Source organism: Schistocerca americana, chromosome 6 (assembly GCF_021461395.2).
Source record: "Schistocerca americana isolate TAMUIC-IGC-003095 chromosome 6, iqSchAmer2.1, whole genome shotgun sequence".
NCBI lineage: Eukaryota > Metazoa > Arthropoda > Insecta > Orthoptera > Acrididae > Schistocerca > Schistocerca americana.
The window spans coordinates 269,420,551-269,444,734 of NC_060124.1; the positions used below are offsets into that span (position 1 = coordinate 269,420,551).

At 42.4% G+C, this 24,184-nt stretch overlaps 1 protein-coding gene across 1 annotated transcript in view; it reads left to right on the forward strand.

The window, feature by feature from the left end:
* Window positions 1-24,184, forward strand: part of LOC124620086 (leucine-rich repeat-containing protein 9-like) — a 176,427-nt gene that overhangs the window by 102,822 nt on the left and 49,421 nt on the right. Inside the window, exons 8-9 of the mRNA XM_047146755.1 lie at window positions 1,648-1,785; window positions 1,880-2,013. Coding sequence (XP_047002711.1) covers window positions 1,648-1,785; window positions 1,880-2,013 — 272 coding nt within the window. The remainder of the gene's footprint in view (window positions 1-1,647; window positions 1,786-1,879; window positions 2,014-24,184) is intronic.

Genomic DNA, 24,184 nt, shown 5'->3' on the forward strand with positions numbered 1-24,184 from the left:
ACAACAAGCTAGCTCTCCAAATCTAATGATCGTACTGTTGTTAACATGTTAAACTCTGAGCTTCTTTCTGTATTTCAAAGTAATGTATGAAGTTATCAGTGCCTCTAGCTATCCACAAGTACTTTACATGTAGGTCTATGCTAGAAGAAAATGCCCTGTACTTTTTGTGTTTCCTTACCAATCATTCAGAAGGCACTTAGCAAAGGTTGAGGCCAGAAAGGTTATAAAATCGGCTGGTATATTGTAAGGAAAGCTACAAACTGCACAATACAGAGAAACAGTATTTGTGGGACTTGTGAAGCAACTGTTGAAGTTTAGTATGTTGCACTCAGTTGCATGCTCTGCCATTGGGTGGTCAACTTTGTTCCTGGGTACAATTTTGTGGTGGTCAGTCATTCGTGTGGACAGCTGGTCAGTGATCACACTCACTTGAAAGGAAGTGTGCAAGTGTGACATGATTGCTTTCACAAATTACTGTGATCTCTGATAGGATAGCATATGCCTTTGCTGGGACTGTAATAGAACAGATCGTGCAGCTTGGCTTATACAGGGTTATAATGCATGTGGCAAGTAGTTGGATTTAGTTGTGACATAAAGAGGGACCAGAATATTTCATAGACTGAGTGTGTACCAGTATGACATTTGGGAGAGGTTAGGAGACTTTTCAAAAGGATGTCCCTTTATTAGGCACGGTGAAAGATAATCAAAACCCCAATGGAGTATATTGTTACTGCTCTATCGTAAGATGATAATGAAGTAAGAAATTGGATTGATGTGGGAGGAGAGTTGACCACCATGTGGCAGAGCATGCTACTGATCACAACATACTCAATTTCATTGACTGTTGTATGATCCATGCCATTTTGATCCTCTTCCCCAGTACTAACTTCTGTGGGTTGTGGAAATGGAAACTGGCCTTACAACATGTGCTTTGATCCCATGACACTCCTGATCTCAATCTGCACTAACCCTGCCACTAACCCATCACTGTCCTTGATCCTCCATTTCCCCATTCCAGCTCCTACACTCTAGTTTGGTCTGTCTAACCATTAATCTTATCCTGCAAGCCAGAAAATGTAATCCTGCTTGTGTAAATTTTTATTAGTCTGTTAGTTATATTATGGATATTGTCCAGAAGCTTGGCAATGATTTGAGTCTTCTTAAGGTACCTGCAGCTTCTTCAGTACTTCATCTATACGCAGAGTATTGTAAACATGTCATATTAATAATTATGTATTTAACAGATTTGCAGTTTTAGCAAGGTGCGGGGCTCCAAATGTACAGGCCATACAGTGAGTAGACGTTATCTTTACTCTTTCTGTTGTCGTATTCCACCCAGGGCTATCATACTTTCATAAAATGTAAATTTTTCCTTCTGTCAGTTAATTGTTATTTTCATTGTTTTGAAACCATAACTTTTCATCAACAGTGTCTTAAGAGTATCCAAATAAGTATGAAGACATTAACAAGGCTGTATCCTCTGAGTGGTCTCTTTCCATATATATGCATACATTTGTTGGCTGTATTGTAATAGTGCTTCACATTTAGGAGTGGAGATCAATAGAAAATAATGTTGTGCTTATTATTTCCTTTGTATGTTTTTTTCTAAACGAAAGGCTCAAAACTGAAAGCTTCATTATATTATAGCTTGAGAGAGGTGAAGAACCGAAATGTAATTTGCAACGTGATGATATAAAGACAAGACTTGACTACTTATCAATTGAAGTAAAAAACTGGGATGCTGAAGTTGCAGAGTATATGGCCTTTCTCTCAACAATGAGAAAGGTAAGCACTCTACTTGATAGAATTTAGAATAATGAAGGTTCAAATGCATATAAATTACTGTTCTGCACTAAGTAAACATTCCTTTGATTCACAGATCAGACTTACTCAACTGGATTATGAACTGGAGAATGCAAACAATCTGAAGTTCATTGGATATGAGGCTGATACTGAAATTGTAGATATTTTTAATACTATTATGAATTCATATTGCTGTTCGCACATTGAAAGGTTTGTAGAGTTAACAGTATTGTAGTATGTAATGAGAACACAATGCATTATAGTAGGAAACTTTAAGCCTCACTAGATAGTATCCTTGCTGATATTAAAACCAAATAACAGTAAGATATAATCAAAGTTTTATATTTGAACAGTGACAGATCATCTTCTGGCTTGAGTTATAAACATTAACATTAAAATGTCAAACAATACGGATGGTCCGTTGACTTGGATGCAATTTTTAAAGTTTTTTAAATGACATCATATTCACCATCAACTGTATTATTTGTTACAATTTCCATGATTCCAATTTCAACCTTAGATCATTTTCAAGTGCTTACAGGTGCTGAAAGCACATAAGCAAAATGAATAAAAATGGTGTGACCTTCTGTGGCTCTAGTGAACATTCAGCACATATGCCATCAGTATGTAAGTAACAAACTGTTTTTCAGGACACTCTTGGTTTGCAACATAATGAACCATTTTCATGTTGTGAATTATCCATTTAAACATTGTGTTCTGTAAATGTCGTGTTGAAGGAGCACCTTTAGGGATGATAAAAGAGTTTAGTTACATATTTATTTATAAGATCAGCCACTAGATGCAACTTTTTTGAAGTATACTAACAACCAATTATTGCTGCTGTTGTTGTTGCTGTGATCTTCAGTCCAAAGCCTGGTTTGATGCAGCTCTCCTTGTTACTCTATTCTGTGCAAGCCCTTTCATCTCTGAATAACTACTGAAACCTACATCCCTCTGTATCCGCTTACTGTATTCACTTCTTGGCCTCCCTCTATGATTTTTAATCCCCCTCCCCCCCCCCCCACCCTCTCCCTCCCCTACACACTTCCCTTCAGTAGTAAATTGGTGATCCCTTTATGTCTTACAATGTGTCCTATCAACTGATCCCTTCTTTTAGTCAAATTGCACCAAAAATTTCTTGTCTTCCCACTTCTATTCAGTACCTCCTCCTTAGTTAAATGATCTACCCATCTAATCTTCAGTATTCTTCTGTAGCACAACATTTAAAAAGCTTCTGTTCTTGTCTAAACTGTTTATTGCCCGCATTTCACATCCTACATGGCTACACTCCAGACAAATGCCTTCAGAAAAGACTTCCTAAAACTTAAGTCTATATATGACATTAACAAATTTCTCTTCTACAAAAATACTTTTCTTGCAATTGCTAGTCTACATTTTATATCCTACCTACTTTGACCATCACCAATTACTTTGCTGCCCGTATAATAAAACTCATCTACTACGTTCAGTGTCTCGTTTCCTAATCTAAGTTCCTCACCTTCATCTGGTAAACCTCACAGTTTTTATTTCTGCTCCCTGGACTTTAATTCCTACTCCAAATTTTTCTTTGGTTTCCTTTACTGCTTGCTCAATGTACAGATTTAACATCAGGGACAGGCTACAACACCATGTCACTCCCTTCTCAGCCACAGCTTGTCTTTCATGCCTCTTAACTCTTATAACTGCTGTCTGGTTTCTGTGCAAGTCGTAAGTAATCTTTCACTCTCTGTGTTTTACCCCTGCTACCTTCAGAATTTCAAAGTCTATGTTCCAGTCAGTATTGTAAAAAGCTTTCTTTGAGTCTACAAATGCTATAAATGTAGCTCTGTATTACCTTAACCCTTTAATGCCCAGTGTTCTGCATTCGCATCTTACTATTGCTGTGCAAACAATTTGAGGGTTAACTGTTTTTGAATGCCAGTGCTGGTAGACACTATTTCTTCATGGAGTTACCAATGTTTCTGACAGGTGCTGTACTCTCCTGAGTGTTTCAGGTACCTCTGAAGTAAGGGATTAGCCTATCTTCTAAGATAAGTTGTAGGGTCAGTATTGCCTTGCATGTTCCTACATTTCTACAATATCCAAACTGATATTCCCCAAAGTCATCTTCCACAAGTTTTTCCATTCTTCTGTAGAAAATTGGTGTTAGTATTTTGTAATGATGACTTTTCACAACTTAAGGCTATTAGTGGCCTTGATGGAATATCGTCTACCCACAGGGAATTGTTTCAACTTAGGTCTTTCAGTACTCTGTCAAATTCTTCTCACATTGTCATATCTCCCATTTCATCTTTGTCTACATCCTCTTCCATTTCTGTAATATTGTGTGCAGGTTCATGGACCTTGTATAGATCTTCCATATACTCTTTCCACCTTTCAACTCTCCCTTTGAAGCTTAGGACTGGCTTTCCCTCTGAGCTCTTGATATTCATACAGCTGCTTCTCTTTTCTCAAAAGGCCTCTTTAATTTTCCTGTAGGCAGTGTCCATCTTTCCCCTAGTGAAACATACTTCTAAATCCTTACATTTGTCCTCTAGCCACTCCTGTTCAGCCATTTTGCACTTCCCATCAACGTGACATTTTAGGCATTTATATTCCTTTTAACCTGCTTCATTCACTGCATTTTTATATTTTCTCCTTTCATTAATTAAATGCAGTATCTCTTGTGTTATCCAAGGATTTATACCAGGCCTTGTCTTTTTGCCTAAGCTGCATTCGCTATTCCATTCCTCTTGTACTGCACTCCTTCCCCCTGTTCTTGTCAACCACTGGTTAATGTTCTCTCTGAAACTATCAGCAACCTCTGATTCTTTCAATTTATCCAGGTCACATGTCCTCAATTTCCTACGTTTCCCAGTTTCTTTAGTTTTAACCTACAGTTCATAACCAATAAATTGTGATCAGAGTCCACATCTGCCCCTGGAAGATCTTACAATTTAAAATTGGGTTCCAAAATCTCTGTCTCGCCATTATATAATCCATCTGAAACCTTCCAGTGTCTCCAGGTCTCTCCGCAAGTACAACCTTCTTTCATGATTCTTAAACAAAGTGTAAGCAGTAATTAAATCATGCTCTGTGCAAAATTCTTCTGGGCAGCTTCCTCTTTCATTCCTTTTCATCTACCTTAACTATCTGAATAATTTATTTTGTGTCATCATACAATGTGTACAACTTTGCTTCTGCCATTTTTCCCCAACATTTGAGGCTTTAATGAAACAAATTGGTTACACATGTATCATTCAAAGTATTTTCCACCACTGGCCACTACTTTCTCCCATCTTTTGGGCAGTGTAAGAATCCCGTGTCAAAAAAATTGTTCATCTTTTGAAGCGATCCATGAATCGATCCAATTTTTGACTTCTTCATGAGATTGGAAGTGTTGGTCAGCCAGGCCATGCGCCATTGATGTAAAACAGGTGATAGAGGGAGCAATGTCTGAAGCATACAGAGGGTGAGATATAACTTCCCATTTTAACGTTTCCAAGTATGTTTTGACCTCTTTTGCAATGTGGGATCGAGCATTGTCATGCTGCAAAATCACTTTTCACTTTATCATGCCTCTCGCTGTATTGCAGCCATTTGTCTTTTAATGCTCTGCTCAAATGTATTAATTGCATTTGATAATGAGCTGCTGTGTTTGTTTCAAGCCAAGCTGGTCCCACCAAATGCAGAGCACGATCTGGGAGCTGTGAATATTCGGTTTGGCTGTCAACATGGAAACATTGCTGGGATATCCCCATGATTTTTTGCGTGTAGGGTTATTGTAATGAACCCATTTTTCATCCTCGGTCACAATGCAATGCAGAAATCCCTCTATTTTTGCCTCTGAAGCAACTGTTCACAAACATAAAAACGCCGTTCAATGTCTCTTGGTTTCAGCTCACACAGGACCCAAGTTACTTCTTTCTGAATCATGCCCATAGCCTTGAGACATTTTTAAATGGCTTACTGTGTCACTCCCAGTAATTGTGCCAATTCTTCTTGAGTTTGACATGAGTCTTCACTCAGCAATGTCTCCTATTCTGCATCTTCGAAAACATTCTCTCTTCCACCACTATGCCAGTTTATGATGTTAAAATCACCGTTCTTGAAGCATTGAAATTGCTCATGACATGTTCTTTCACTAATAGCATCCTTTCCATACATACTTGAGAGCATTTGATAAGGCTCAGCCGCTGTTTTCTTCATACTGAAACAAAACAGTAACACGTCCCACAAATGACAAGCATTAGGCTCGTAAATTGACGTTTTCAATCAAGAACAACTTTATGATGCAGACACAAATCGACTAATGTTTGAATGAGTTTATGTTGACTGAGGTCCAAGCTAACTGCCTAACATCTGCGATCTGTTTCTTTCGACCGCTACTTACCGTTGTCACCAGCTGTCGGCAAATGGAGGAAGCAAAGTTTTACAAATTGTACATTTCTTCAATCTCTTTGCCATCTGTGGAGTTAGCTGGCATATAAAGTTTTACAAGTGTTGTAGGTATTTGATTTGTGTCTGTCTTGAGTACAATAGTGCATTCACTATGCTGTTCGTAGTAGCTCACTCGCATTCCCATTTTCTTACTCATTATTAAACCTATTCTTGCATTACATCTATTGGATTTTGTGTTTATGACCCTGTATTCACCTGACCAGATGTCCTGTTCCTCCCATCATGGAATTTCACTAATTCCACTATATATAATGTCAACCTAACCATTTTTCTTCTTCAATTTTCTATCTTATCTGCCCAATTGAAGGATCTAAGACTGTACATTCTGATCTGTAGAATGCCAGTTTTATTTCTCCTGATCCTGACATCTTCTTGAGTAGACCTACTCAGAGATCCGAATGGGGGACCATTTTATCTCTGAAATCTTTTACCCAAGAGGACCCCATCATCATTTAACCATACAGTAAAGCTGAGGAAAATTTACAGATGCAGTTTCCCATTGCTTTTAGCCATTTGTAGTGCCAGCACAGCCAGCCTATTTTGGTTGATGTTGCAAGACCAGATCAGTCAGCCATACAGACAGTTGCCCCTGCAACAACTGAAAAGTCTGCTACCCCTCTTTAGTAACCACACATTTGTCTGGTCTCTTAAAAGATACTCTCCATTGTGGTTGCACCTATGGTATGGCTATGTATATCACTGAGGCATGCAAGCAACCCCACCGATGCCAAGGTCTGTTGCTCATGCTACTGCAAATAAGCTCATTTTGTTAATTGTTGTAAATATTTTGCAGTAGCTAATTTTTTATGTGTACATGTATAATGCAAGAAAACCAGTTACTCTGAGGAAATTCACCACTCCATCTCTTAGACAACTGAGGTGCTGTTTTTTTAATATACTTGAAACTAAGTGTCTATACAACTTTTTTTTTTTTAAAAAAGTGAGAGTTGGTTAGAAATCATTTGTAACTGAGCTTCATACTAGAGTCAATAATCTACTGGTTCAGTTGTAAAAAGGTTTATTTGTTCTAAAAGGCAGGTGTACATGGAGGCTGTTGTCTGATTTAAACCAGTTATCACTTGACAGTTAGCAGGCTGCATTTCTTTCACCACAAAAAAACCAATAGGAACCTGGCACTATTGACTCCCATTGCATTGCCAATTCCACTGCACTGCCTAAGAAATTGTGCCAGTCAGTCCTCAGCGAGCCATTGTGGTGAGAGACTTGCATGTTATTTAGCTTCATGTACCTTACAATGTGTGATTAAAGTATTTGAAAGAGGGGCAGACTGAGAGACTGAGGCTACACACTCCAAAGAAACTTTCAAAAAGCATCAGACATGGCGTTGATTAAATGCTCATTTTGGGGGGGGGGGGGGGGGGGGGGGGTTGCAAGAAGAGACTCACAAATCTCTACTCTTTTTCAGAGAGACACAATTCATGATCAGATATACACACATTATTCAAGGCAGTAGTATCTGACATTCAAACAACTACAAGTTCTCGTTGTAGCAGCTGACTTGTTTCAAGGTAGCAGATTGTCCTTTTTTTTGAGTTGTGAAAAAGTTAGGGTTGCCATATAAATCCGTTTCTGGCTGCAAGCTATAGGAACACTGAGATATTGCAGCCTGGCAATGCGGTTGTTTTAGTGAATTTGTAGGGACAGATTTTGATGATATTGTTTGGCTTGATTAAACGTAGGTGAACATGGGACACAGTTTAGAAAGAGGGTAGACAGGCAATACCAACAGTGGAAATATGTCAGCTGTGATCAGCAGAGGAAAAAGAATAATTGAAGCACAAGCTGGAAATTCAAAGGGTTTCATTTCTGATTGATTGCTTCTATGTATTTAATTCAGACAAGACCTGTGACCACAACAAAGACATGGATCACAATACTTTTGTGAAATAGTTTGAAATCACTGTGCTTCAGAACTTAACAAGACAAATGTGTAATTGTTACAAATAATACTTCATGCAATTCAGTTATACAAAGACAATGAAGAAATACGATATTTTTTGTTAGCTAGAGAAATGCAAGATATAATTTGACAGCAACTTGACAAGTATTGCAACACAAATGAAAGAACACAGTTTAAATTGTTGATGAAACAGCAAAAAAATGCAAGCATAAAGTGCTCAGATTGCCTCCCTACCAATGCCACTTCAATACAATAAAACTATTAGGTTGTATTAGGTTGAGGTGGATGCTCGGGTGAGATACACTAAACAACACCTTATAATCAGGAGTTCATTTATTTACCTCTTCACACAAGTGAAGCTGAAATTGTTATAGGTAAAGAAAGCTGGCTAAAGCCTGAAATAAGTTGAGGGGAAATTTTTACAAAGTCTCAGACAGTGTTCAGGAAAGATAGATTAGGCAGAATTGGTGGTGGAGTGTTTGTGTCTGTCAGTAGTGGTTTATCTTGTAGTGAAGTCAAAGTAGATACTCCATGCAAATTGGTAGGTGTGGAGGTTATACTTAACAGCCGAACTAAGTTAATAATTGGCTCCTTCTACCGACCCCCAGACTCCGATGATATAGTTGCTGAACAGTTCAGAGAAAATTTGAGTCTCGTAACAAATAAATACCCCACTCATACAGTTATAGTTGGTGGGGACTTCAACCTTCCCTCGATACGCTGGCAAAAATACTTGTTCAAAACCGGTGGTAGGCAGAAAACATCTTCCGAGATTGTCCTAAATGCTTTCTCCGAAAATTATTTCGAGCAGTTAGTCCACGAACCCACGCGAATTGTAAATGGTTGCAAAAACACACTTGACCTCTTAGCCACAAGCAATCCAGAGCTAACAGAGAGCATCATGACTGATACAGGGATTAGTGATCACAAGGTCGTTATAGCTAGGCTCAATACCGTTTCTTCCAAATCCACCAGAAACAAACCCAAAATAATTTTATTTAAAAAAGCGGATAAAGTGTCACCAGAAGCCTTCCTAAGAGACAATCTCCATTCTTTCTGAACTGACTATGCAAATGTAGACGAGATGTGGCTCAAATTCAAAGATATAGTAGCAACAGAAATTGAGAGATTCATACCTCATAAATTGGTAAGAGATGGAACTGATCCCCCATGGTACACACAACAGTTCCGAACGCTGTTGCAGAAGCAACGGAAAAAGCATGCAAAGTTCAGAAGAACGCGAAATCCTGAAGATTGGCTAAAATTTACAGACACGGGAAATTTCGCATGGACTTCAATGCGAGATGCCTTTAATAGGTTCCACAACGAAACATTGTCTCGAAATTTGGTAGAAAATTCGAAGAAATTCTCGTCGTATGTAAAGTACACAAGCGGCAAGACGCAGTCAACACCTACGCTGCGCAGTGCCGATGGTACTGTTACCAATGCCTGTGCCGCAAAAACGGAGTAATTGAACGCAGCTTTCCAAAATTCGTTCACCAGGGAAGATGAATGGAATATTCCAGAATTTGAAACATGAACAGCTGGTAGCATGAGTTTCTTAGAAGTAGATACCTTAGGGGTTGCGAAGCAACTCAAATCGCTTGATACAGGCAAGTCTTCAGGTCCAGATTGTATACCGATTAGGTTCCTTTCAGATTACGCTGATACAATAGCTCCCTACTTAGCAATCATATCCAACCGCTCGCTCACCGATAGATCTGTGCCTGCAGATTGGAAAATTGCGCAGGTCGTACCAGTGTTTAAGAAGGGTAGTAGGAGTAATCCATCGAACTACAGACCTATATCATGGACGTCGGTTTGCAGTAGGGTTTTGGAGCATATACTGTATACAAACATTATGAATCACCTAGAAGGGAATGATCTATTGATACGTAATCAGCATGGTTTCAGAAAACATCGTTCTTGTGCAAGGCAGCTAGCTCTTTATTCACACAAAGTAATGGCCGCTACCGACAGGGGATCTCAAGTTGATTCCATATTTCTAGATTTCCAGAGAGCATTTGACACCGTTCCTCACAAGCGACTTCTAATTAAGATGCGGGCCTATGGGGTATCATCTCAGTTGTATGACTGGATTCGTGATTTCCTGTCAGGAAGGTCGCAGCTTGTAGTAATAGACGGCAAATCATCGAGTAAAACTGAAGTGATATCAGGTGTTCCCCAGGGAAACGTCCTGGGACCTCTGCTGTTCCTGATCTATATAAATGACCTGGGTGACAATCTGAGCAGTTCTCTTAGGTTTTTCGCAGATGTTGCTGTAATTTACCGTCTAATAAGGTCATCCGAAGACCAGTATCAGTTGCAAAGCGATTTAGAAAAGATTGCTGTATGGTGTGACATGTGGCAGTTGACGTTAAATAACGAAAAGTGTGAGGTGATCCACATGAGTTCCAAAAGAAATCTGTTGGAATTTGATTACTCGATAAATAGTACAATTCTCAAGGCTGTCAATTCAACTAAGTACCTGGGTGTTAAAAATTACGAACAACTTCAGTTGGAAATACCACATAGATAATATTGTGGGGAAGGTGAGCCAAAGGTTGCGTTTCATTGGCAGGACACTTAGAAGATGCAACAAGTCCACTAAAGAGACAGCTTACACTACACTCGTTCGTCCTCTGTTAGAATATTGCTGCACCGTGTGGGATCCTTACCAGGTGGGATTGACAGAGGACATCGAAAGGGTGCAAAAAAGGGCAGCTCGTTTTGTATTATCACACAACAGGGGAGAGAGTGTGGCAGATATGATACGCGAGTTGGGATGGAAGTCATTAAAGCAAAGATGTTTTTCGTCGCCGCGAGATCTATTTATGAAATTTCAGTCACCAACTTTCTCTTCCGAATGCGAATATATTTTGTTGAGCCCAACCACCCTAGGTAGGAATGATCATCAAAATAAAATAAGAGAAATCAGAGCTCGAACAGAAAGGTTTAGGTGTTCGATTTTCCCGCCCGCTGTTTGGGAGTGGATGGTAGGGAAATAGTATGATTGTGGTTCAATGAACCCTCTGCCAAGCACTTAAATGTGAATTGCAGAGTAATCATGTAGATGTAGATGTAGATGTAGACAAGTAAGGCTTACAGAGAACTGGATGGCGGAACTACACAAAGATAGTGTTTTGCTAGGTTCAAAGATGATGCTCAGATCGATACAGGTGTCGATCTCATTGGGGCCACATAGCTGACCCCCCCACAGTGTGGAGTATGCCTGAGAGGTCGGGGGGGGGGGGGCGGGGTGACTGTGGCGTCGGCAGGGGTGGTCCGTGGGAGCCGAACCCCGGTCAGCTCGTCAGTGTCATCAGGGAGCTGTGTTGGTAGATGACGTGAAGGAAGGTCTGGCCACCGAACCTGGAATTCGTTGGGCATCGTACTGGCCATGCTGGTTGTGCGGCGACAGGTTGGCCGGCGGTTTGCGGAAGGAACAGAGCGACGACGACGATGTCTCCAGTCGGCGTGGCGAACACACGAAGCATGTCCAGGTCGACGTCGGGTGAGAGGGGAACACATTTCACCAGGTGGCAGGGAATGGCAGAGGTTGTGTCATGAGCAACGGATGAAGGGAAACATATGACGAAAAGTGTGTCATCGCGTAGTGTAATTGAGATGTCGTGGATTATGTCCAGGGGGACAGGCACAAACACCTCGAGTGAGGGCACTTTCAAGATGTGGGGGGGGGGGGGGGGGACATGAGAAACCTCGACAGGGCAAGGCAGGCGATGGGGGAGAGGTCGAAGGGACCGGAGAAGGGCCCGGCGGCGAGGGCGTGATCGTAGGTAAGCTGGATGTGAGGAGCATGTGGTCACTCGACAGTATGTGAGAGACCGGAGTAGTGGGCAAGGTTGGAGAAGAGCTTGATGATTGGAGCTGGAAGTCACTTGACTGAGTGAGTAAGTCTGACGTGGAGGGAGTGGTCGGAGCGTCGTGAGCCATGACAGTGAGTGGCGTGGTCGTGGCCTGAAGGGGTGTAGAAGTGGGCTCTACAAGAGCAGGCTTAAGTCTGTTGAGAGAGACTGTAACAGCTGAATCTTTTATCTGGACGCCATAGGTGTTGGCTGAGTTCCTCTGCCTCATGATGACTGGCTGTTGTGTGATGTCCTAGTTTAAGTAGTTCTAAGTTCTAAGGGACTGATGGCCATAGATGTTAAGTCCCATAGTGCTCAGAGCCATTTGAACCATTTGTTGGCTGAGCGGCGGAGAACCTGGTATGGGCTGGTATATGGGGGTTGGAGGGGAGCACGCACAGTGTCATGTCAGAGCATGACATACTCGTAATTGTTCAGAGATTTCAGGACGTGAGCCTTAGGGCGGGAATGGCTGGCGGGCAGATGGAGGTTGATGAAGTGGCGTCTGACGTGGTCCATGAAGGAAGGTAAGTCAGACTGAGGGAGAGAAGCAGAAGGGCTTACAAGTTTGCTAAGGAGAACAATGTTCTGGCCGTATACGAACTCAGTTATTGTGCCTTTGAGGTCTTCCTTATAGATTGCACGAATGCCGAGTAGCACAAGGGGAAGGGCCTTCATCCATAGAGAGCCTTGGCACCGAAGAACCGCCTTGAAAGTGCAGTGCCAGTGCCGCCTTGAAAGTGCTCAACTAGCCTGTTGCATTGCGGGTGATACACTGTGGTATTGATGCACCGGATGCCGCAAATGGTACAAATCACGTTGAACAGGGCCGCCTCAAATTGTCTGCCCTGGTCAGTCGTGATGATAGCTGGACATCCAAAACACGATACCCATGACTCGACGAAAGCTCGAGCAACAGTTTCTGCCATGATATTGGGGAGGGGGTCAGCCTCAACCCAGCGAGTTGTTCGGTCGATAGACGAGAGAACATAACGAAAGCCATTAGAGACAGGGGGGGGGGGGGGGGGGGCGACAATGTCAATGTCAATGTGAATATGCTGGAAACGCCCAGGAGGGTTCGAAAGGGCGCTGAAGGGGGGATGAAGTGTGCTTGTGTACTTTGCAGCATTGGCACGCGATGCAGGAGTGTGCCCATTGCTGGCAGCCCTTGTTGACGTTTCTCCACACAAAGCGCTCTGCTACGAGGCGGGCAGATGCAAGAAAATCGGGGTGGGCCAAATTATGCAGTGCATTGAAGACAGCTCGATGGAGCATGGTTGGGATGAGGGGGCGTGATGTGCCCATACTGTCGTCGCACCAGATCTCACCAGAAATGCCAGGGAAGGTGGTGCGGACGAAGTGTAGTGAAGAGGTAGAGTCTGAAATCAGGTTTTGTGTGTCCTCATCAGTGGGTTGGAGGTTAGGCAGTTCAGGGAAGTCTAACAGAGAATGAACAGCATCGACTCGTGAAAGGAAATCAGCAACTATATTTTCAGCACCCTTTGTGTGTCTGACATCGGTGGTGAACTGAGATATGAAGTCCATGAGCAACTCCCTGTCAAACACGGAATATTTCTGTTGTGCATTGGTGAGCTGTGCACGAGAAGAATTGCAGAGGGGATGTTTGGCCGTCGACTGTCTGGCTCAGGACAGTGCCGACGGGGCAGTATCGTTTGCGTCTGTAGTGATGAAAAGCTGAGCATTGGGATGAGGATGGGCGACGGTGCAGGCCTCGGCAAGAAGATTTTTGAGGGCAGTCAAAGAGTCAGTCATAGCAGGGGTTCACAGAACGGGCCGAGTCCAGAAGTGTTGGTGCCTGCCAAGGCGTCCGTCAGTGGAGCCTGAATCTCTGCAGCCCGAGGTAGATGACGGCGATAATAATTAACCGTCCCCAGAAAGCGCCGGAGCTCTTTGAATGACGAAGGTCTGGGTAGGTTTAGTATTGTTTGTACTTTGTTAGGGGGCGGTGAAATGCCATTGGCAGAGACCAGAAAACCAAGAAAAGTTACAGCAGATTGATGTAGATGCAGTTTGTCATGGTTGGTCTCGATGCCAGCTGCTGCAAGAGTGTCCATAACAGTTCACACATGTTGATTTTTGTCCTCAAAAGAGGAGCTGAACACAAGAATGTCATCAACACATGCAAAGCCGAATTTTAGGCCGAATAGCACTTCATTGATGAAGCGTTGCCAGGTCTGCGTTCCGTTTTTTACCCCGAAGGGCATGAATCAAAACTGAAATAACCCGATTGGGGTGGTGATTGCTGTCTTCTCAATGTCTTCAGGAGCCGTGGGGATCTGGTGCTAGGCCCGTTTGCAATCAGTGACAGAGAACGTGGTCGCACCTGCAAAGGAACTGGTAAAGTCGGCAATGTTGGGAATGGGGTAGGTGTCCATAATTGTTCGTGCGTTTAGTCGATGGTAGTCTCCGCACATGCGCCAGCACCTGTCTTTCTTGGGTGTCATATGAATGGGCATAGACCAGCTGTTGGCAGAGGGCTTGATAATGCCGGAGCTTAGAAGTTCATAAATCTGATTTTTAAGGTCGGAGAGGTGTTCGGGACAAAGTCGACATGGTTTACTGGAGATTGGGGGGCCTGGCGTGAGGCGAAGCTTGTGAACTGTGCTGTTGGTGATCATGGAAATGTTGCCGGCGGCATGGGAGGCAGTTTGTTTACAATGTGAGGTGGGCAGGGCAGGCGAGGTGAGGTCGTGGTGTTTGGAGCCACTCTGCGGATCCGACGGGAGCCAAGGCGGCGAAGTATCCCAGTAGTCAACATAACAAGATGGCCATCGGCCCAAAGCAGTGGCACCGTGGTCAGGAGAGCTCGGTAGAGCTTGTGAAGCGCTAGTGAGTCCATTGTCCAAGTGCACTGTTTGTGTTGTCAGTGGCAGTCGCACGGCGGTGCACAGAACCCGAAGTTGCGTAGTTTGAGGTGCTGTCTGCAAGGGGAGGCGTAGGAGCTGTCAGCACGGGACCACGTGACGCTCGTCGCGCATGCGCACTCGTGTCCGGCCAAGTGTCAAATGCTGCAGTGTTAGGGGGGTGTGGTCTTGTGGAACTGTCAGTACACGTTATGGTATACTTGATAGCACAGTTGCGAGGGGTAGCGGGAGGTAAGCACACGGAGGCTCGATTGCTGGGACTACAAACAGATTCAGCACACTTACTGAGCCTAGACTGACGTGTTACGGGGGGGTTTGCTCGACGGAGAACTGGGGAAGTGAGATTTCGACGGGTGATGAAACACGGTGTTTCGCACTAGGTCTGGTGAAAGTTTGTGGTGTTGCAAGAAATCAATGCCTAGAATAGGTTCCTCAATAGTGCACACTAAAAAAGTCCACTCGATTTTGCAGTTTGCGGAGGGTGAGACGACGTGGGAGGTTGATCCCGAGCATTGTAGTTTAGTAGAATTCACGGCTTGCAGTGAAGTATGATGAGGGCGGATGTTCGACAACACTAAGGATGTAGCCAGCTGCGAAACATCGACGCATGTGTCCACTAGGAAAAAGTATCCCGACGAAATGTCTTTAATATATAGTCATCCATAATTATCCAATAGTTCATGGACAGAATGGAGCACTGGGAGGTGCCTGTCATGTTGTTCGCAGGAGGTGGCTCCCGGACCTACCTGCGATTTGCGTTTGGGAAGCAGTAGGGTGGTCTGCAGTACCATGCCGCCTCACCACACCGTGTGTGGAAGTAACAGTATGGGTAGTGCAGCTGCATTTCCTGCGGAAAGTTCGTTGCCAGAGGTGGTGGCCGAGGTTTGGAGGCCGCAGCCGGTTTGGTTGCAGCTGGAGGTGTGACCGAGGGCGAAGCCGGTGACATCCCAGCTGTTTGAATACTGCGTCCCAGAGCGAGTGGAACGGTCGGTACAATGCGACGTTGGCCGCGTCCAGCCGCGGGACGAGGGGCTTGAACCTGAGACTTGCCAGGTAGGCAGTGGCTGGCGAAATAGAGCAGTGATGCCTCATGTAGTTTGTCAGAAATTATCATTCGTTGCTCGACAGGTTCGGGAGACCTCTGAGCCAGAGCAAAGCGGATGTTGGGAGGTAGTTTATCTGTCCAGATGGTGAGGAGAGCTGTGTCAGAGAGTAGATCGTCGCTGACCAGGGCCCGTAGCTGTCTCCAAAGTTGTGAAGGGTTGTCGTTGCCTAGTTGCGTGACGTGGAGCACTTTCTGTATTGCTGTCTCAGTTGAGTGCGCAAGCCGATGTAGAACTGTCTTTTTCGCTAGAGTGTACCGGGTAGCTGAGGGCATCGACCAGGTCAGCAATCAAGTCCTCCTGGTCATGCAGGTGAGTGATAAGGCACAGAAATCTGGTTGATTCATCGAGTTTGAAATGGTCGAACACTTCGTCCACAATTTTGAAACAGATTGTTTCCTTTTCGGGATAGAATGGCGGCAGTGTCAGTAAGCATTGTAGAACATTCGGCAGAACAGGGTGAGTTGAATTCGTTGGGGCACTGCCTGAAACGAGCTGTTGTTGCTGCAGTATTCCAGGAGAGTGTATGTGGCGACAACAGCTGGTTGGTTGGCAGCGTGAAGGTGATGCGTTATGGTTGAGCGTGATCCATCGTGACACGGGAGGCCAATGTGGGTGAGACACCGTAATGTGTCAATTGCGGTTGCAGAAGTTCGACTGTAGCCGGCGCGGGGGCAACAGGTGAGAAAAAGTTCAAAGTTTGATAACGCGTGCCAGTCCGCGGAAAACTCGATGTGTGATCAGAGTTGGAACCACTTGTGTTGGAGGGAGGCTGCATAGGTGTGTGCTATGCAAAAGCACAGTGAGGAAAATGATGTCGAACGTTGGGCAAAATGTGTGAATGTTCAGTGTTCATAGACACTTCACTCAAAATGGTGTGCGGATAAGGTGAATGTCGTGGCACAAAACACTGAGGCGTAGCAGTAGGATGGAGATGGAGGTCAGGCACAGATAACAAGCCATTGTTCCTGTTGCAGGCTGAGGTATTGAAGCAGGAAGGCATGTGCTGATGCTGAACTGAGGCAGGCGTGGGCGTGGTCGGATGCTGAGGAGGTTGACCTGTGAATAAAGCAGATCCGGCCACGTGACAGGAATCCACGTGGTACTGCACGGATTGTGGCATGGCAAACCGTTGTCCTGGCAGTGGTAGGTTATCCAATGGAGCATTTGCAGAAATCGGCATTGATCCCGCACTGCACAGAGATCCGTAAGAGGTAACTGCACCGTCGATGAGGGAGGGCACATGTGGCGGGAACAAAGGCATCTGATAGCCGGAGTCATGCACACTCCTAACCTCACTTATTGTTGCAGGCACGAAAACGTCTGGCGAAATAGGCGTAATTGACGAGTGAGAGGCATCGTGTTGCAGACCTGGCAGGTGTACATCACCTGCAACATGATGCATGTCGATCACAAAATCCGGCATTGGGCGTTGGACCAAAGCCATTGTTCAAATGTTGTGTTGATGTAATACACGTGAAAATAACTGACACAGAGGCCGCGGACACAGTAAAACGCCAAAAACGGAAGATGTTACAACTCAGGGTCACCAGTGAGGTGGATGCTCGGGTGAGATACACGAAACAACACCTTATAATCAGGAGTTCATTTATTCACTTTTGCACACAAGTAAGGCTTAAACAGAACTGGATGGCGGAACTACACAAAGATAATGTTTTGCTAGGTTCAAAGATGATGCTCAGATCGATACTGTTGTCGATCTCATCGGCGCCACAAGGTAAAACTTCATTTTGCTGCAGAAAATAGAAATTTACGTTGACACAAATGAAATGCCTTTTGAAGGAGGCAGCTGAGAAAGTGACACAAGAAGACTGGCAGAAGGTAGTGGATCATGTGAAAGGAGTGATAAAGGAAGTGTGGAATAATGAAGGTGTGTTGCAACAGTGTATTGAAGACTTGGTAGTATCTGTCACTACGAGCAGTGACACTGTCAGTTGCACTGAATCTGCCTTTGAATTAAGCAGTATCTTCCCACTGTGTGATTAATACGTAGTGTGTAGTGTACTTTAAATAACATTTTACTTCCATGAAACCATGAGGTTGTGACTTTAGTTTGATCAATTTCTCTTTCATGTTGTGAGGCTAAGGAATGCTGTTCAGCCATCTTAAATATATTTCCTTTTGTGTAGACCCCCAAGTCATTATTTCATGGGTGTAGTAGTTTTTGATAAATACGGTGATAAGCAGGTAACATTTATGGATGTGAAAATTTCTCATATTTCAGTAACAAAAGTAACACCAGCCCTAATTAAAATTAAGAAAAGATTTTTGACATGCTTAGAGTTAGCACTGAAAGTGATGTGATATGTAAATTTCTGAATTTTTAAAATTTTTTTTTTTTTTTATTTTTAATTTTTTTTTTTTTAGGAGACAGTACTTTAAACTTCATGCTTGTCATTAATTAAATACCGACACAGGTATATAAAAATGCTGTTTTCACAACAATATGTATAGGAAACGCAACGCATTATGAAAATTTTAAAAGATTCATTACTGAGCAAAATATTTTGGTAACCAGCAAAAAAGAAAAGAAAAGTCTTGCTGTGAGAGCATTAGTTTTTGAGATATGATGTGGTAAGTTTGAAGCTGTTTATATGCAGAAAAAATAAAGAACAGATTTTTAACTTGCCAAGAGACCTGGCAGAGATCTACATCATATGTGAATTTGAAATGTTTTAATTGGTTTTTGTGAAAAACACAGGCTTTAATTTGCTGTCACTGCAGAGAGCGGAGCAGTGCACTGTGACAGCTGCCTGCAAATTGTACCTGACAGTACTTTGGGGCTTAAACGTCAAGTGACAACAAGTTTAAATCAGATTATAGTGACCATCATACTACAAGGGAAAGTGAAGTCATCCAGTGACAAATAGTGTAAGAGGTGATTTGCTGGCCCGAACGTTAACAAATGGTGAATACAGAAGTGAACAGAAGATAGTTAAATGAACATTGTCACAGTACAAAATAATGTGAAAATTGTATACTTGTCCATAAATAGTGAGAGCACCCAACCAGTTGTTAAAATTATATAAAAGATAATTTTTTTTTTAAATTAAAAGTTTAAAAACCACAAATGAGTCAGTAGTGGCAAGTTGAATAAAACTAAAATAAACATAATGACATTCAGCATCCACAAAGGAAAAATAGCATCCGTTAAATAGATAAAAGGAAAAAGACAATTCCTTTGAGAGGAATATCTGTGGGGGGGGGGGGGTGCATGCGTACTGGTGAGGTCTGAGTACTATTTCAAAAAGGAATAATTATTTAGAGGGTACATGTATTTAAGTGTGGTTTGCTCATTAACAGTAAATGAAGGGTTCTTGTTTAAGCTGTGCATAATTTCTATATTTCATCTAATAAGTTAAGGATGTGGCTTTCATGATGATTATGAAGGATGCTCAGATTGTTATTCATGTCACTTCTAGAGTGGCCTTTGGCTTTCAAATGACTCAAATGTTAAAAGTGTGCCATCTGACAAATGTAGAGGCATTGTCTGTCATATGTCTGTTATCTTATATGTATACTCAAAAAGTTCAAGAATTTTTACCTTCTAATAATATACTCATTTGCCCTTTCAATCCTGCTGCTAAATTCATTGCTTGAGTTGGCTGGGTTGACTGTCTTGTGTGTGTGAGGTGTGCTTGCTTGTGCGTATGTAGTGTGTTTTTCTCTTTTTATGCTGAAAGTTATGGGCAAAAGCTTTGTGTAAGAGTCTTTTAATTGTGCCTGTCTGTAACTTAACGTGTCATCTTCATGTTAAGTAGCAATCTACCATTTCCTACATTGTTGATATTACTACTTTGAGTTTTCATTGTTTGAAAAATGAACTTGAAATTGTCAAGTACATTGCAAGTTCTAGTGGCTACCCAATTTGTGCTCTGGTCCCCCATATCTAGCAATTTAAAGATAGAGGGCTTCATAATAATCACTGTGGGATTTCCTTGACACCCATCAGCAAATACATTCCATATAATTCATATAGTAAAATAACCTATTTAGTCACTGTTTCAAAGGGGTGGGTTGATGGTTTAAAAAAGCCGGTGTGACAGTGGCATTTAACATACCAAATAGAACTGATTTTCAATATGGGCACCATGAAGCTAGCACCCACAACTGCCACGTGGGCTTAAGCATTTATCAAATGAAGTGTAATGATTGCCATTGCCTCTACATCAGTCACATGTGGTGCACTTTTAACTTCTGATTCCTGGAGCATCAGGCCCTTAATAATCTCTAATTCCACTTTATTAGTCATTTGAAAGCCAGGGGGCACCCCAATGGTGACACAAATACTAATTTGAGTATACTTTTTCATCATCATAAAGGCCATGTCCATAATTAATTAGAAGAAATAGAAATTATGTACAGCTTAAACAAGAACCCTCCATCTGCTCTTAATGAGCAAATCATACTGAAGCACATGTATCTCCTGAATAACTATTCTTTTTCGAAGTAGTGCTCAAATCTCCACTTGGACCTTTCTCTCAAAGGAATTGTATTTTTCATTTTATTTTTTTATCTGATACTATTTTTGCTTTGTGGATACTTAATGTCATAATGTTTAATTTATTTTTATCCAACTTCCCACTATTGGCTCATTTGTGGCTTTTTGTACACTTGGGGTGGGAGGGAGAGGAAGGGGGAGGGGAATGACATCCCATGAAGGAATTTTCTAAATGGGTTGGAAATTGGTAATGGGATGTAATCATTTGTGTGTGTGTGTAAATGTACAATTTCAGAAAAAATGAATGATTTATTTAAGTGAAAGAGCTTCACAAATTGAGCAAGTCAGTAACGTGTCGGTCCACCTCTGGCCCTCATGTAAGCAGTTATTTGGCCTGGCATTGATAGATAAGAGTTGTTGGATGTCCTCTTGAAGAATATTGTGCCAAATTCTGTTCAATTGGTGTATTACATCATTAAAATCCGGAGATGGTTAGAGGGCCCTGCCCATAATACTCTAAACATTCTCAGTTGGGGACAGATCCAGCAACTTTGTTGGCCAATGTAGGGTTTGGCAAGCACAAAGTCAATCAGTAGAAAAATGCACCATGTGCATGTGGACATTACCTTGCTGGATGTAAGCCCCTGTTGGCTTGCTGTGAAGGGCAGGGAAACAGATGTAGAATGTAGTCACTATATTGCTATGCTGTAAGGAATCCTGTGAATGACAGCAAAGGGATTATGCTATGACAAGAAATGGCACCCAAGACCATCACTCCTGATAGTTGGGCAGTGTGGTTATTGACAATCAGTTTGATATCTCATCGCTGTCTGAGGCATCTCCAAACATGTCTTCACTGGTCATCAGGCCTCATTGTCACCTGTAGCTATGATACAAATTGCTCCCTCCCTCCCTCTCCCCCATACCCCATCCTCCCCACCCATTCACCCACTTAGTTACTATGTGATCTTCTTCACCAAGATTTTCCCCAGAGAGTCAAAATCACAGAAGACACTACTGAGTCCTGTACTTGACTTAAAAGTAGGAGTTATTTGACATTCACTACTGTACTATTCTACTACTTCATAAATTTCCCTCATGTTACTATTGCCCATTTTACTGCTATATTCTTTCTTGTCAGGTTGAACTGGTCCATCTTGTTGTAGGACTCTTTGTTGCAGCTCGAACTGCTGGAGTTGGTGGTCAAGGTGCATGAGGTGTGCTTGCTTGTGTGTATGAATAGTGTGTGTTTCTCTTGTCTATGAAGGCTGTGCCAAAAAGTTGTGTGTAAGTGTCTTTTAACTGTGTCTGTCTGCAGCTTAACATCTAATCTTCATGGTAAATAGCAATCTATTTTTTTCTTACATTGTCAATATTCCTATCTCGAGTTTCCATTGTTTGAAAAATGAACTTGAAATTATCAAGTAAACTGTGAGTTCTAATGGATACCCAATTCATGCTGTGGATCCCCTTATCTAGCAATTGCAACATAAAGGACTTCACAGTAATCCAAGTAATTACCTTGACACTCATCGACAAGTACATCCCATGTAATTCATATAGTAAAATAACCTGTTTAGTCACATAAGATGGTCGATGGCTCAAAAAAGCTGGTGTCACAGCAGCATTTGTCATAGTAGATACATGCAGTCTTCAATATGGGCATCACAAAGCTAGGACCAACAACTGCCACATGGGTTCTGGCATTTGTAAAATTAAGTGTAATGATTGCCAAATCCTCTACTTCAGTCAGACGGGGTGCACTTTTAACTTCTGGTTCAAGAAACATCGGGGCCTTAATAATTGTAAGTCTACTTTTTCTAGCCATTTGAAAGCCAGTGAGCATTCCAATGGTGACACAAATACTTATTTGAGTATCCTTAATCATCATCATAAAGGCTGTTTCCTTAATACTGTAAGAGTTGTGCTTGTTTTAATTAGAAATGCTGTACTATGGCATGTGTTATACTTATAACACAGAAAACACCATTTACTTTCACTAGGTAATATTTTTATTGGCACAAGATAAATCAAAACACAAAGAAATAGTTTTCGACAGTCACGGTAACAGTCATGACGAATGTCTCACACCAACTAGTCAACAACCAAAGTATGTAAAAGGAAGTACAAAAAAGCAAAGAGCAAAGATATTAATATTTTCTGGCAGTTCTGCCACAGAGCACATTAGGCCAAACGTATCTCTCTGTAACGAGGCGCGTAGTCGCGCGAATGCTCAGGTGAGCGAGATTGTGGATTGTGTCAAAAACATCTTTTCTAAGAGCTTTATGGACTATAGGATGAGGATGCCTGTTTTAATGTCACAATACAAAGAGCAATCATCATTAGGGAAGGGAAGTAGAGCAATTTGTAAGGAAGTATCAGAGTCAGATAGAAGGTGCTGTATCTCTGGGTTGGATAGCTGGAGCTCGTGTAAGCGGTGAGGATCAATAGCTGTCTTCAGAGAGGACAGGCATGACAGGTAGCCTGCTGCAACATTGTCATTACCCCTGATATATTGAAAGTCTGAAGCATATTGTAATACCATATTCATATGGCAAAACTGTCTGGGTAGTACATCTAATGCTGGTTTGCGGAGAGCCTCGACAAGGGGCTTGTGATCTGTGTAAACTGTCACAAGTCGGGCTTCAATATCTGTACGAAAGTACTTTACGGCCTCATAAATGGCATAAAGTTCACGATCAAATGCGTACCACTATCTTTGTGTTTCGGTGAGCTTTTTTGAAAAGAAATGCAGAGGTGTAGTACCTGTTGGTAGGGTCTATTGCAAAACTGCGCCAATGGCATTATCGATAGCGTCTGTGGTTATTGTCAGGGAGGCATCAGGGTGAGGGTGAGACAGGGTAATAGCATTCACCAAGGCGTACTTAAGCGAGTCGAAGGCTCGCTGCATGGTCTGATCCCATTCTATGTGTCTGTCACCTGTGGTATTCTTTCCCTTTAAGGCCTCAGTGAGAGGGGCTTGAAGAGATGCCGCATGTGGATAGTGGAGTCTAAAAAAATTTACCATTCCGAGGTATCTATGTAACTCTTTATAGGTTTGAGGGAGGGGAATGTCAAGTATTTGTTGTACTCTATCTGAGGTGGGACGAATGCCCTCATTATTGACCAAATGTCCCAGGAAAATAACCTTTGGCTTCTCCAGTTGGGATTTGTCATGATTAATCTCAACTCTGTGTCGTGCCAATCTATCAAAAACCTGTTGGAGGTGTTGTTTGTGTTCCTCGGCAGTTGTGGAGAAAATAATAATGTCATCTAGGTAGGCATAGCAAAAATTAAGGCCACGTAGAATGGTGTCAATGAATCTTTGCCAGGTCTGGGCAGCATTCTTCAATCCATAAGGCATAAACAAATATTCATATAGTCCAAATGGGGTGATGATAGTGGTTTTGGTGATATCTTCTGGGTGCATCGGAATCTGATGGTATGCCTTTTTGCAGTCTAACACAGAGAAGAAATTGGCACCGAACATGGATTGTGAAAAATAGTGGAGGTGTGGGACAGGGTAGTTATCAAGTATTGTTCTGGCATTCAAACGCCTATAGTCTCCACAGAGTCGAAAGGAATTGTCCTTTTTGGGAACAACATGTATTGCGGAAGACCACACACTGTCCGAGGGGTGGACTATACCCAAGTGTGAAAGTACATCAATACATTCTTTGGCAGCGGTAATTTTTTTTCCATTG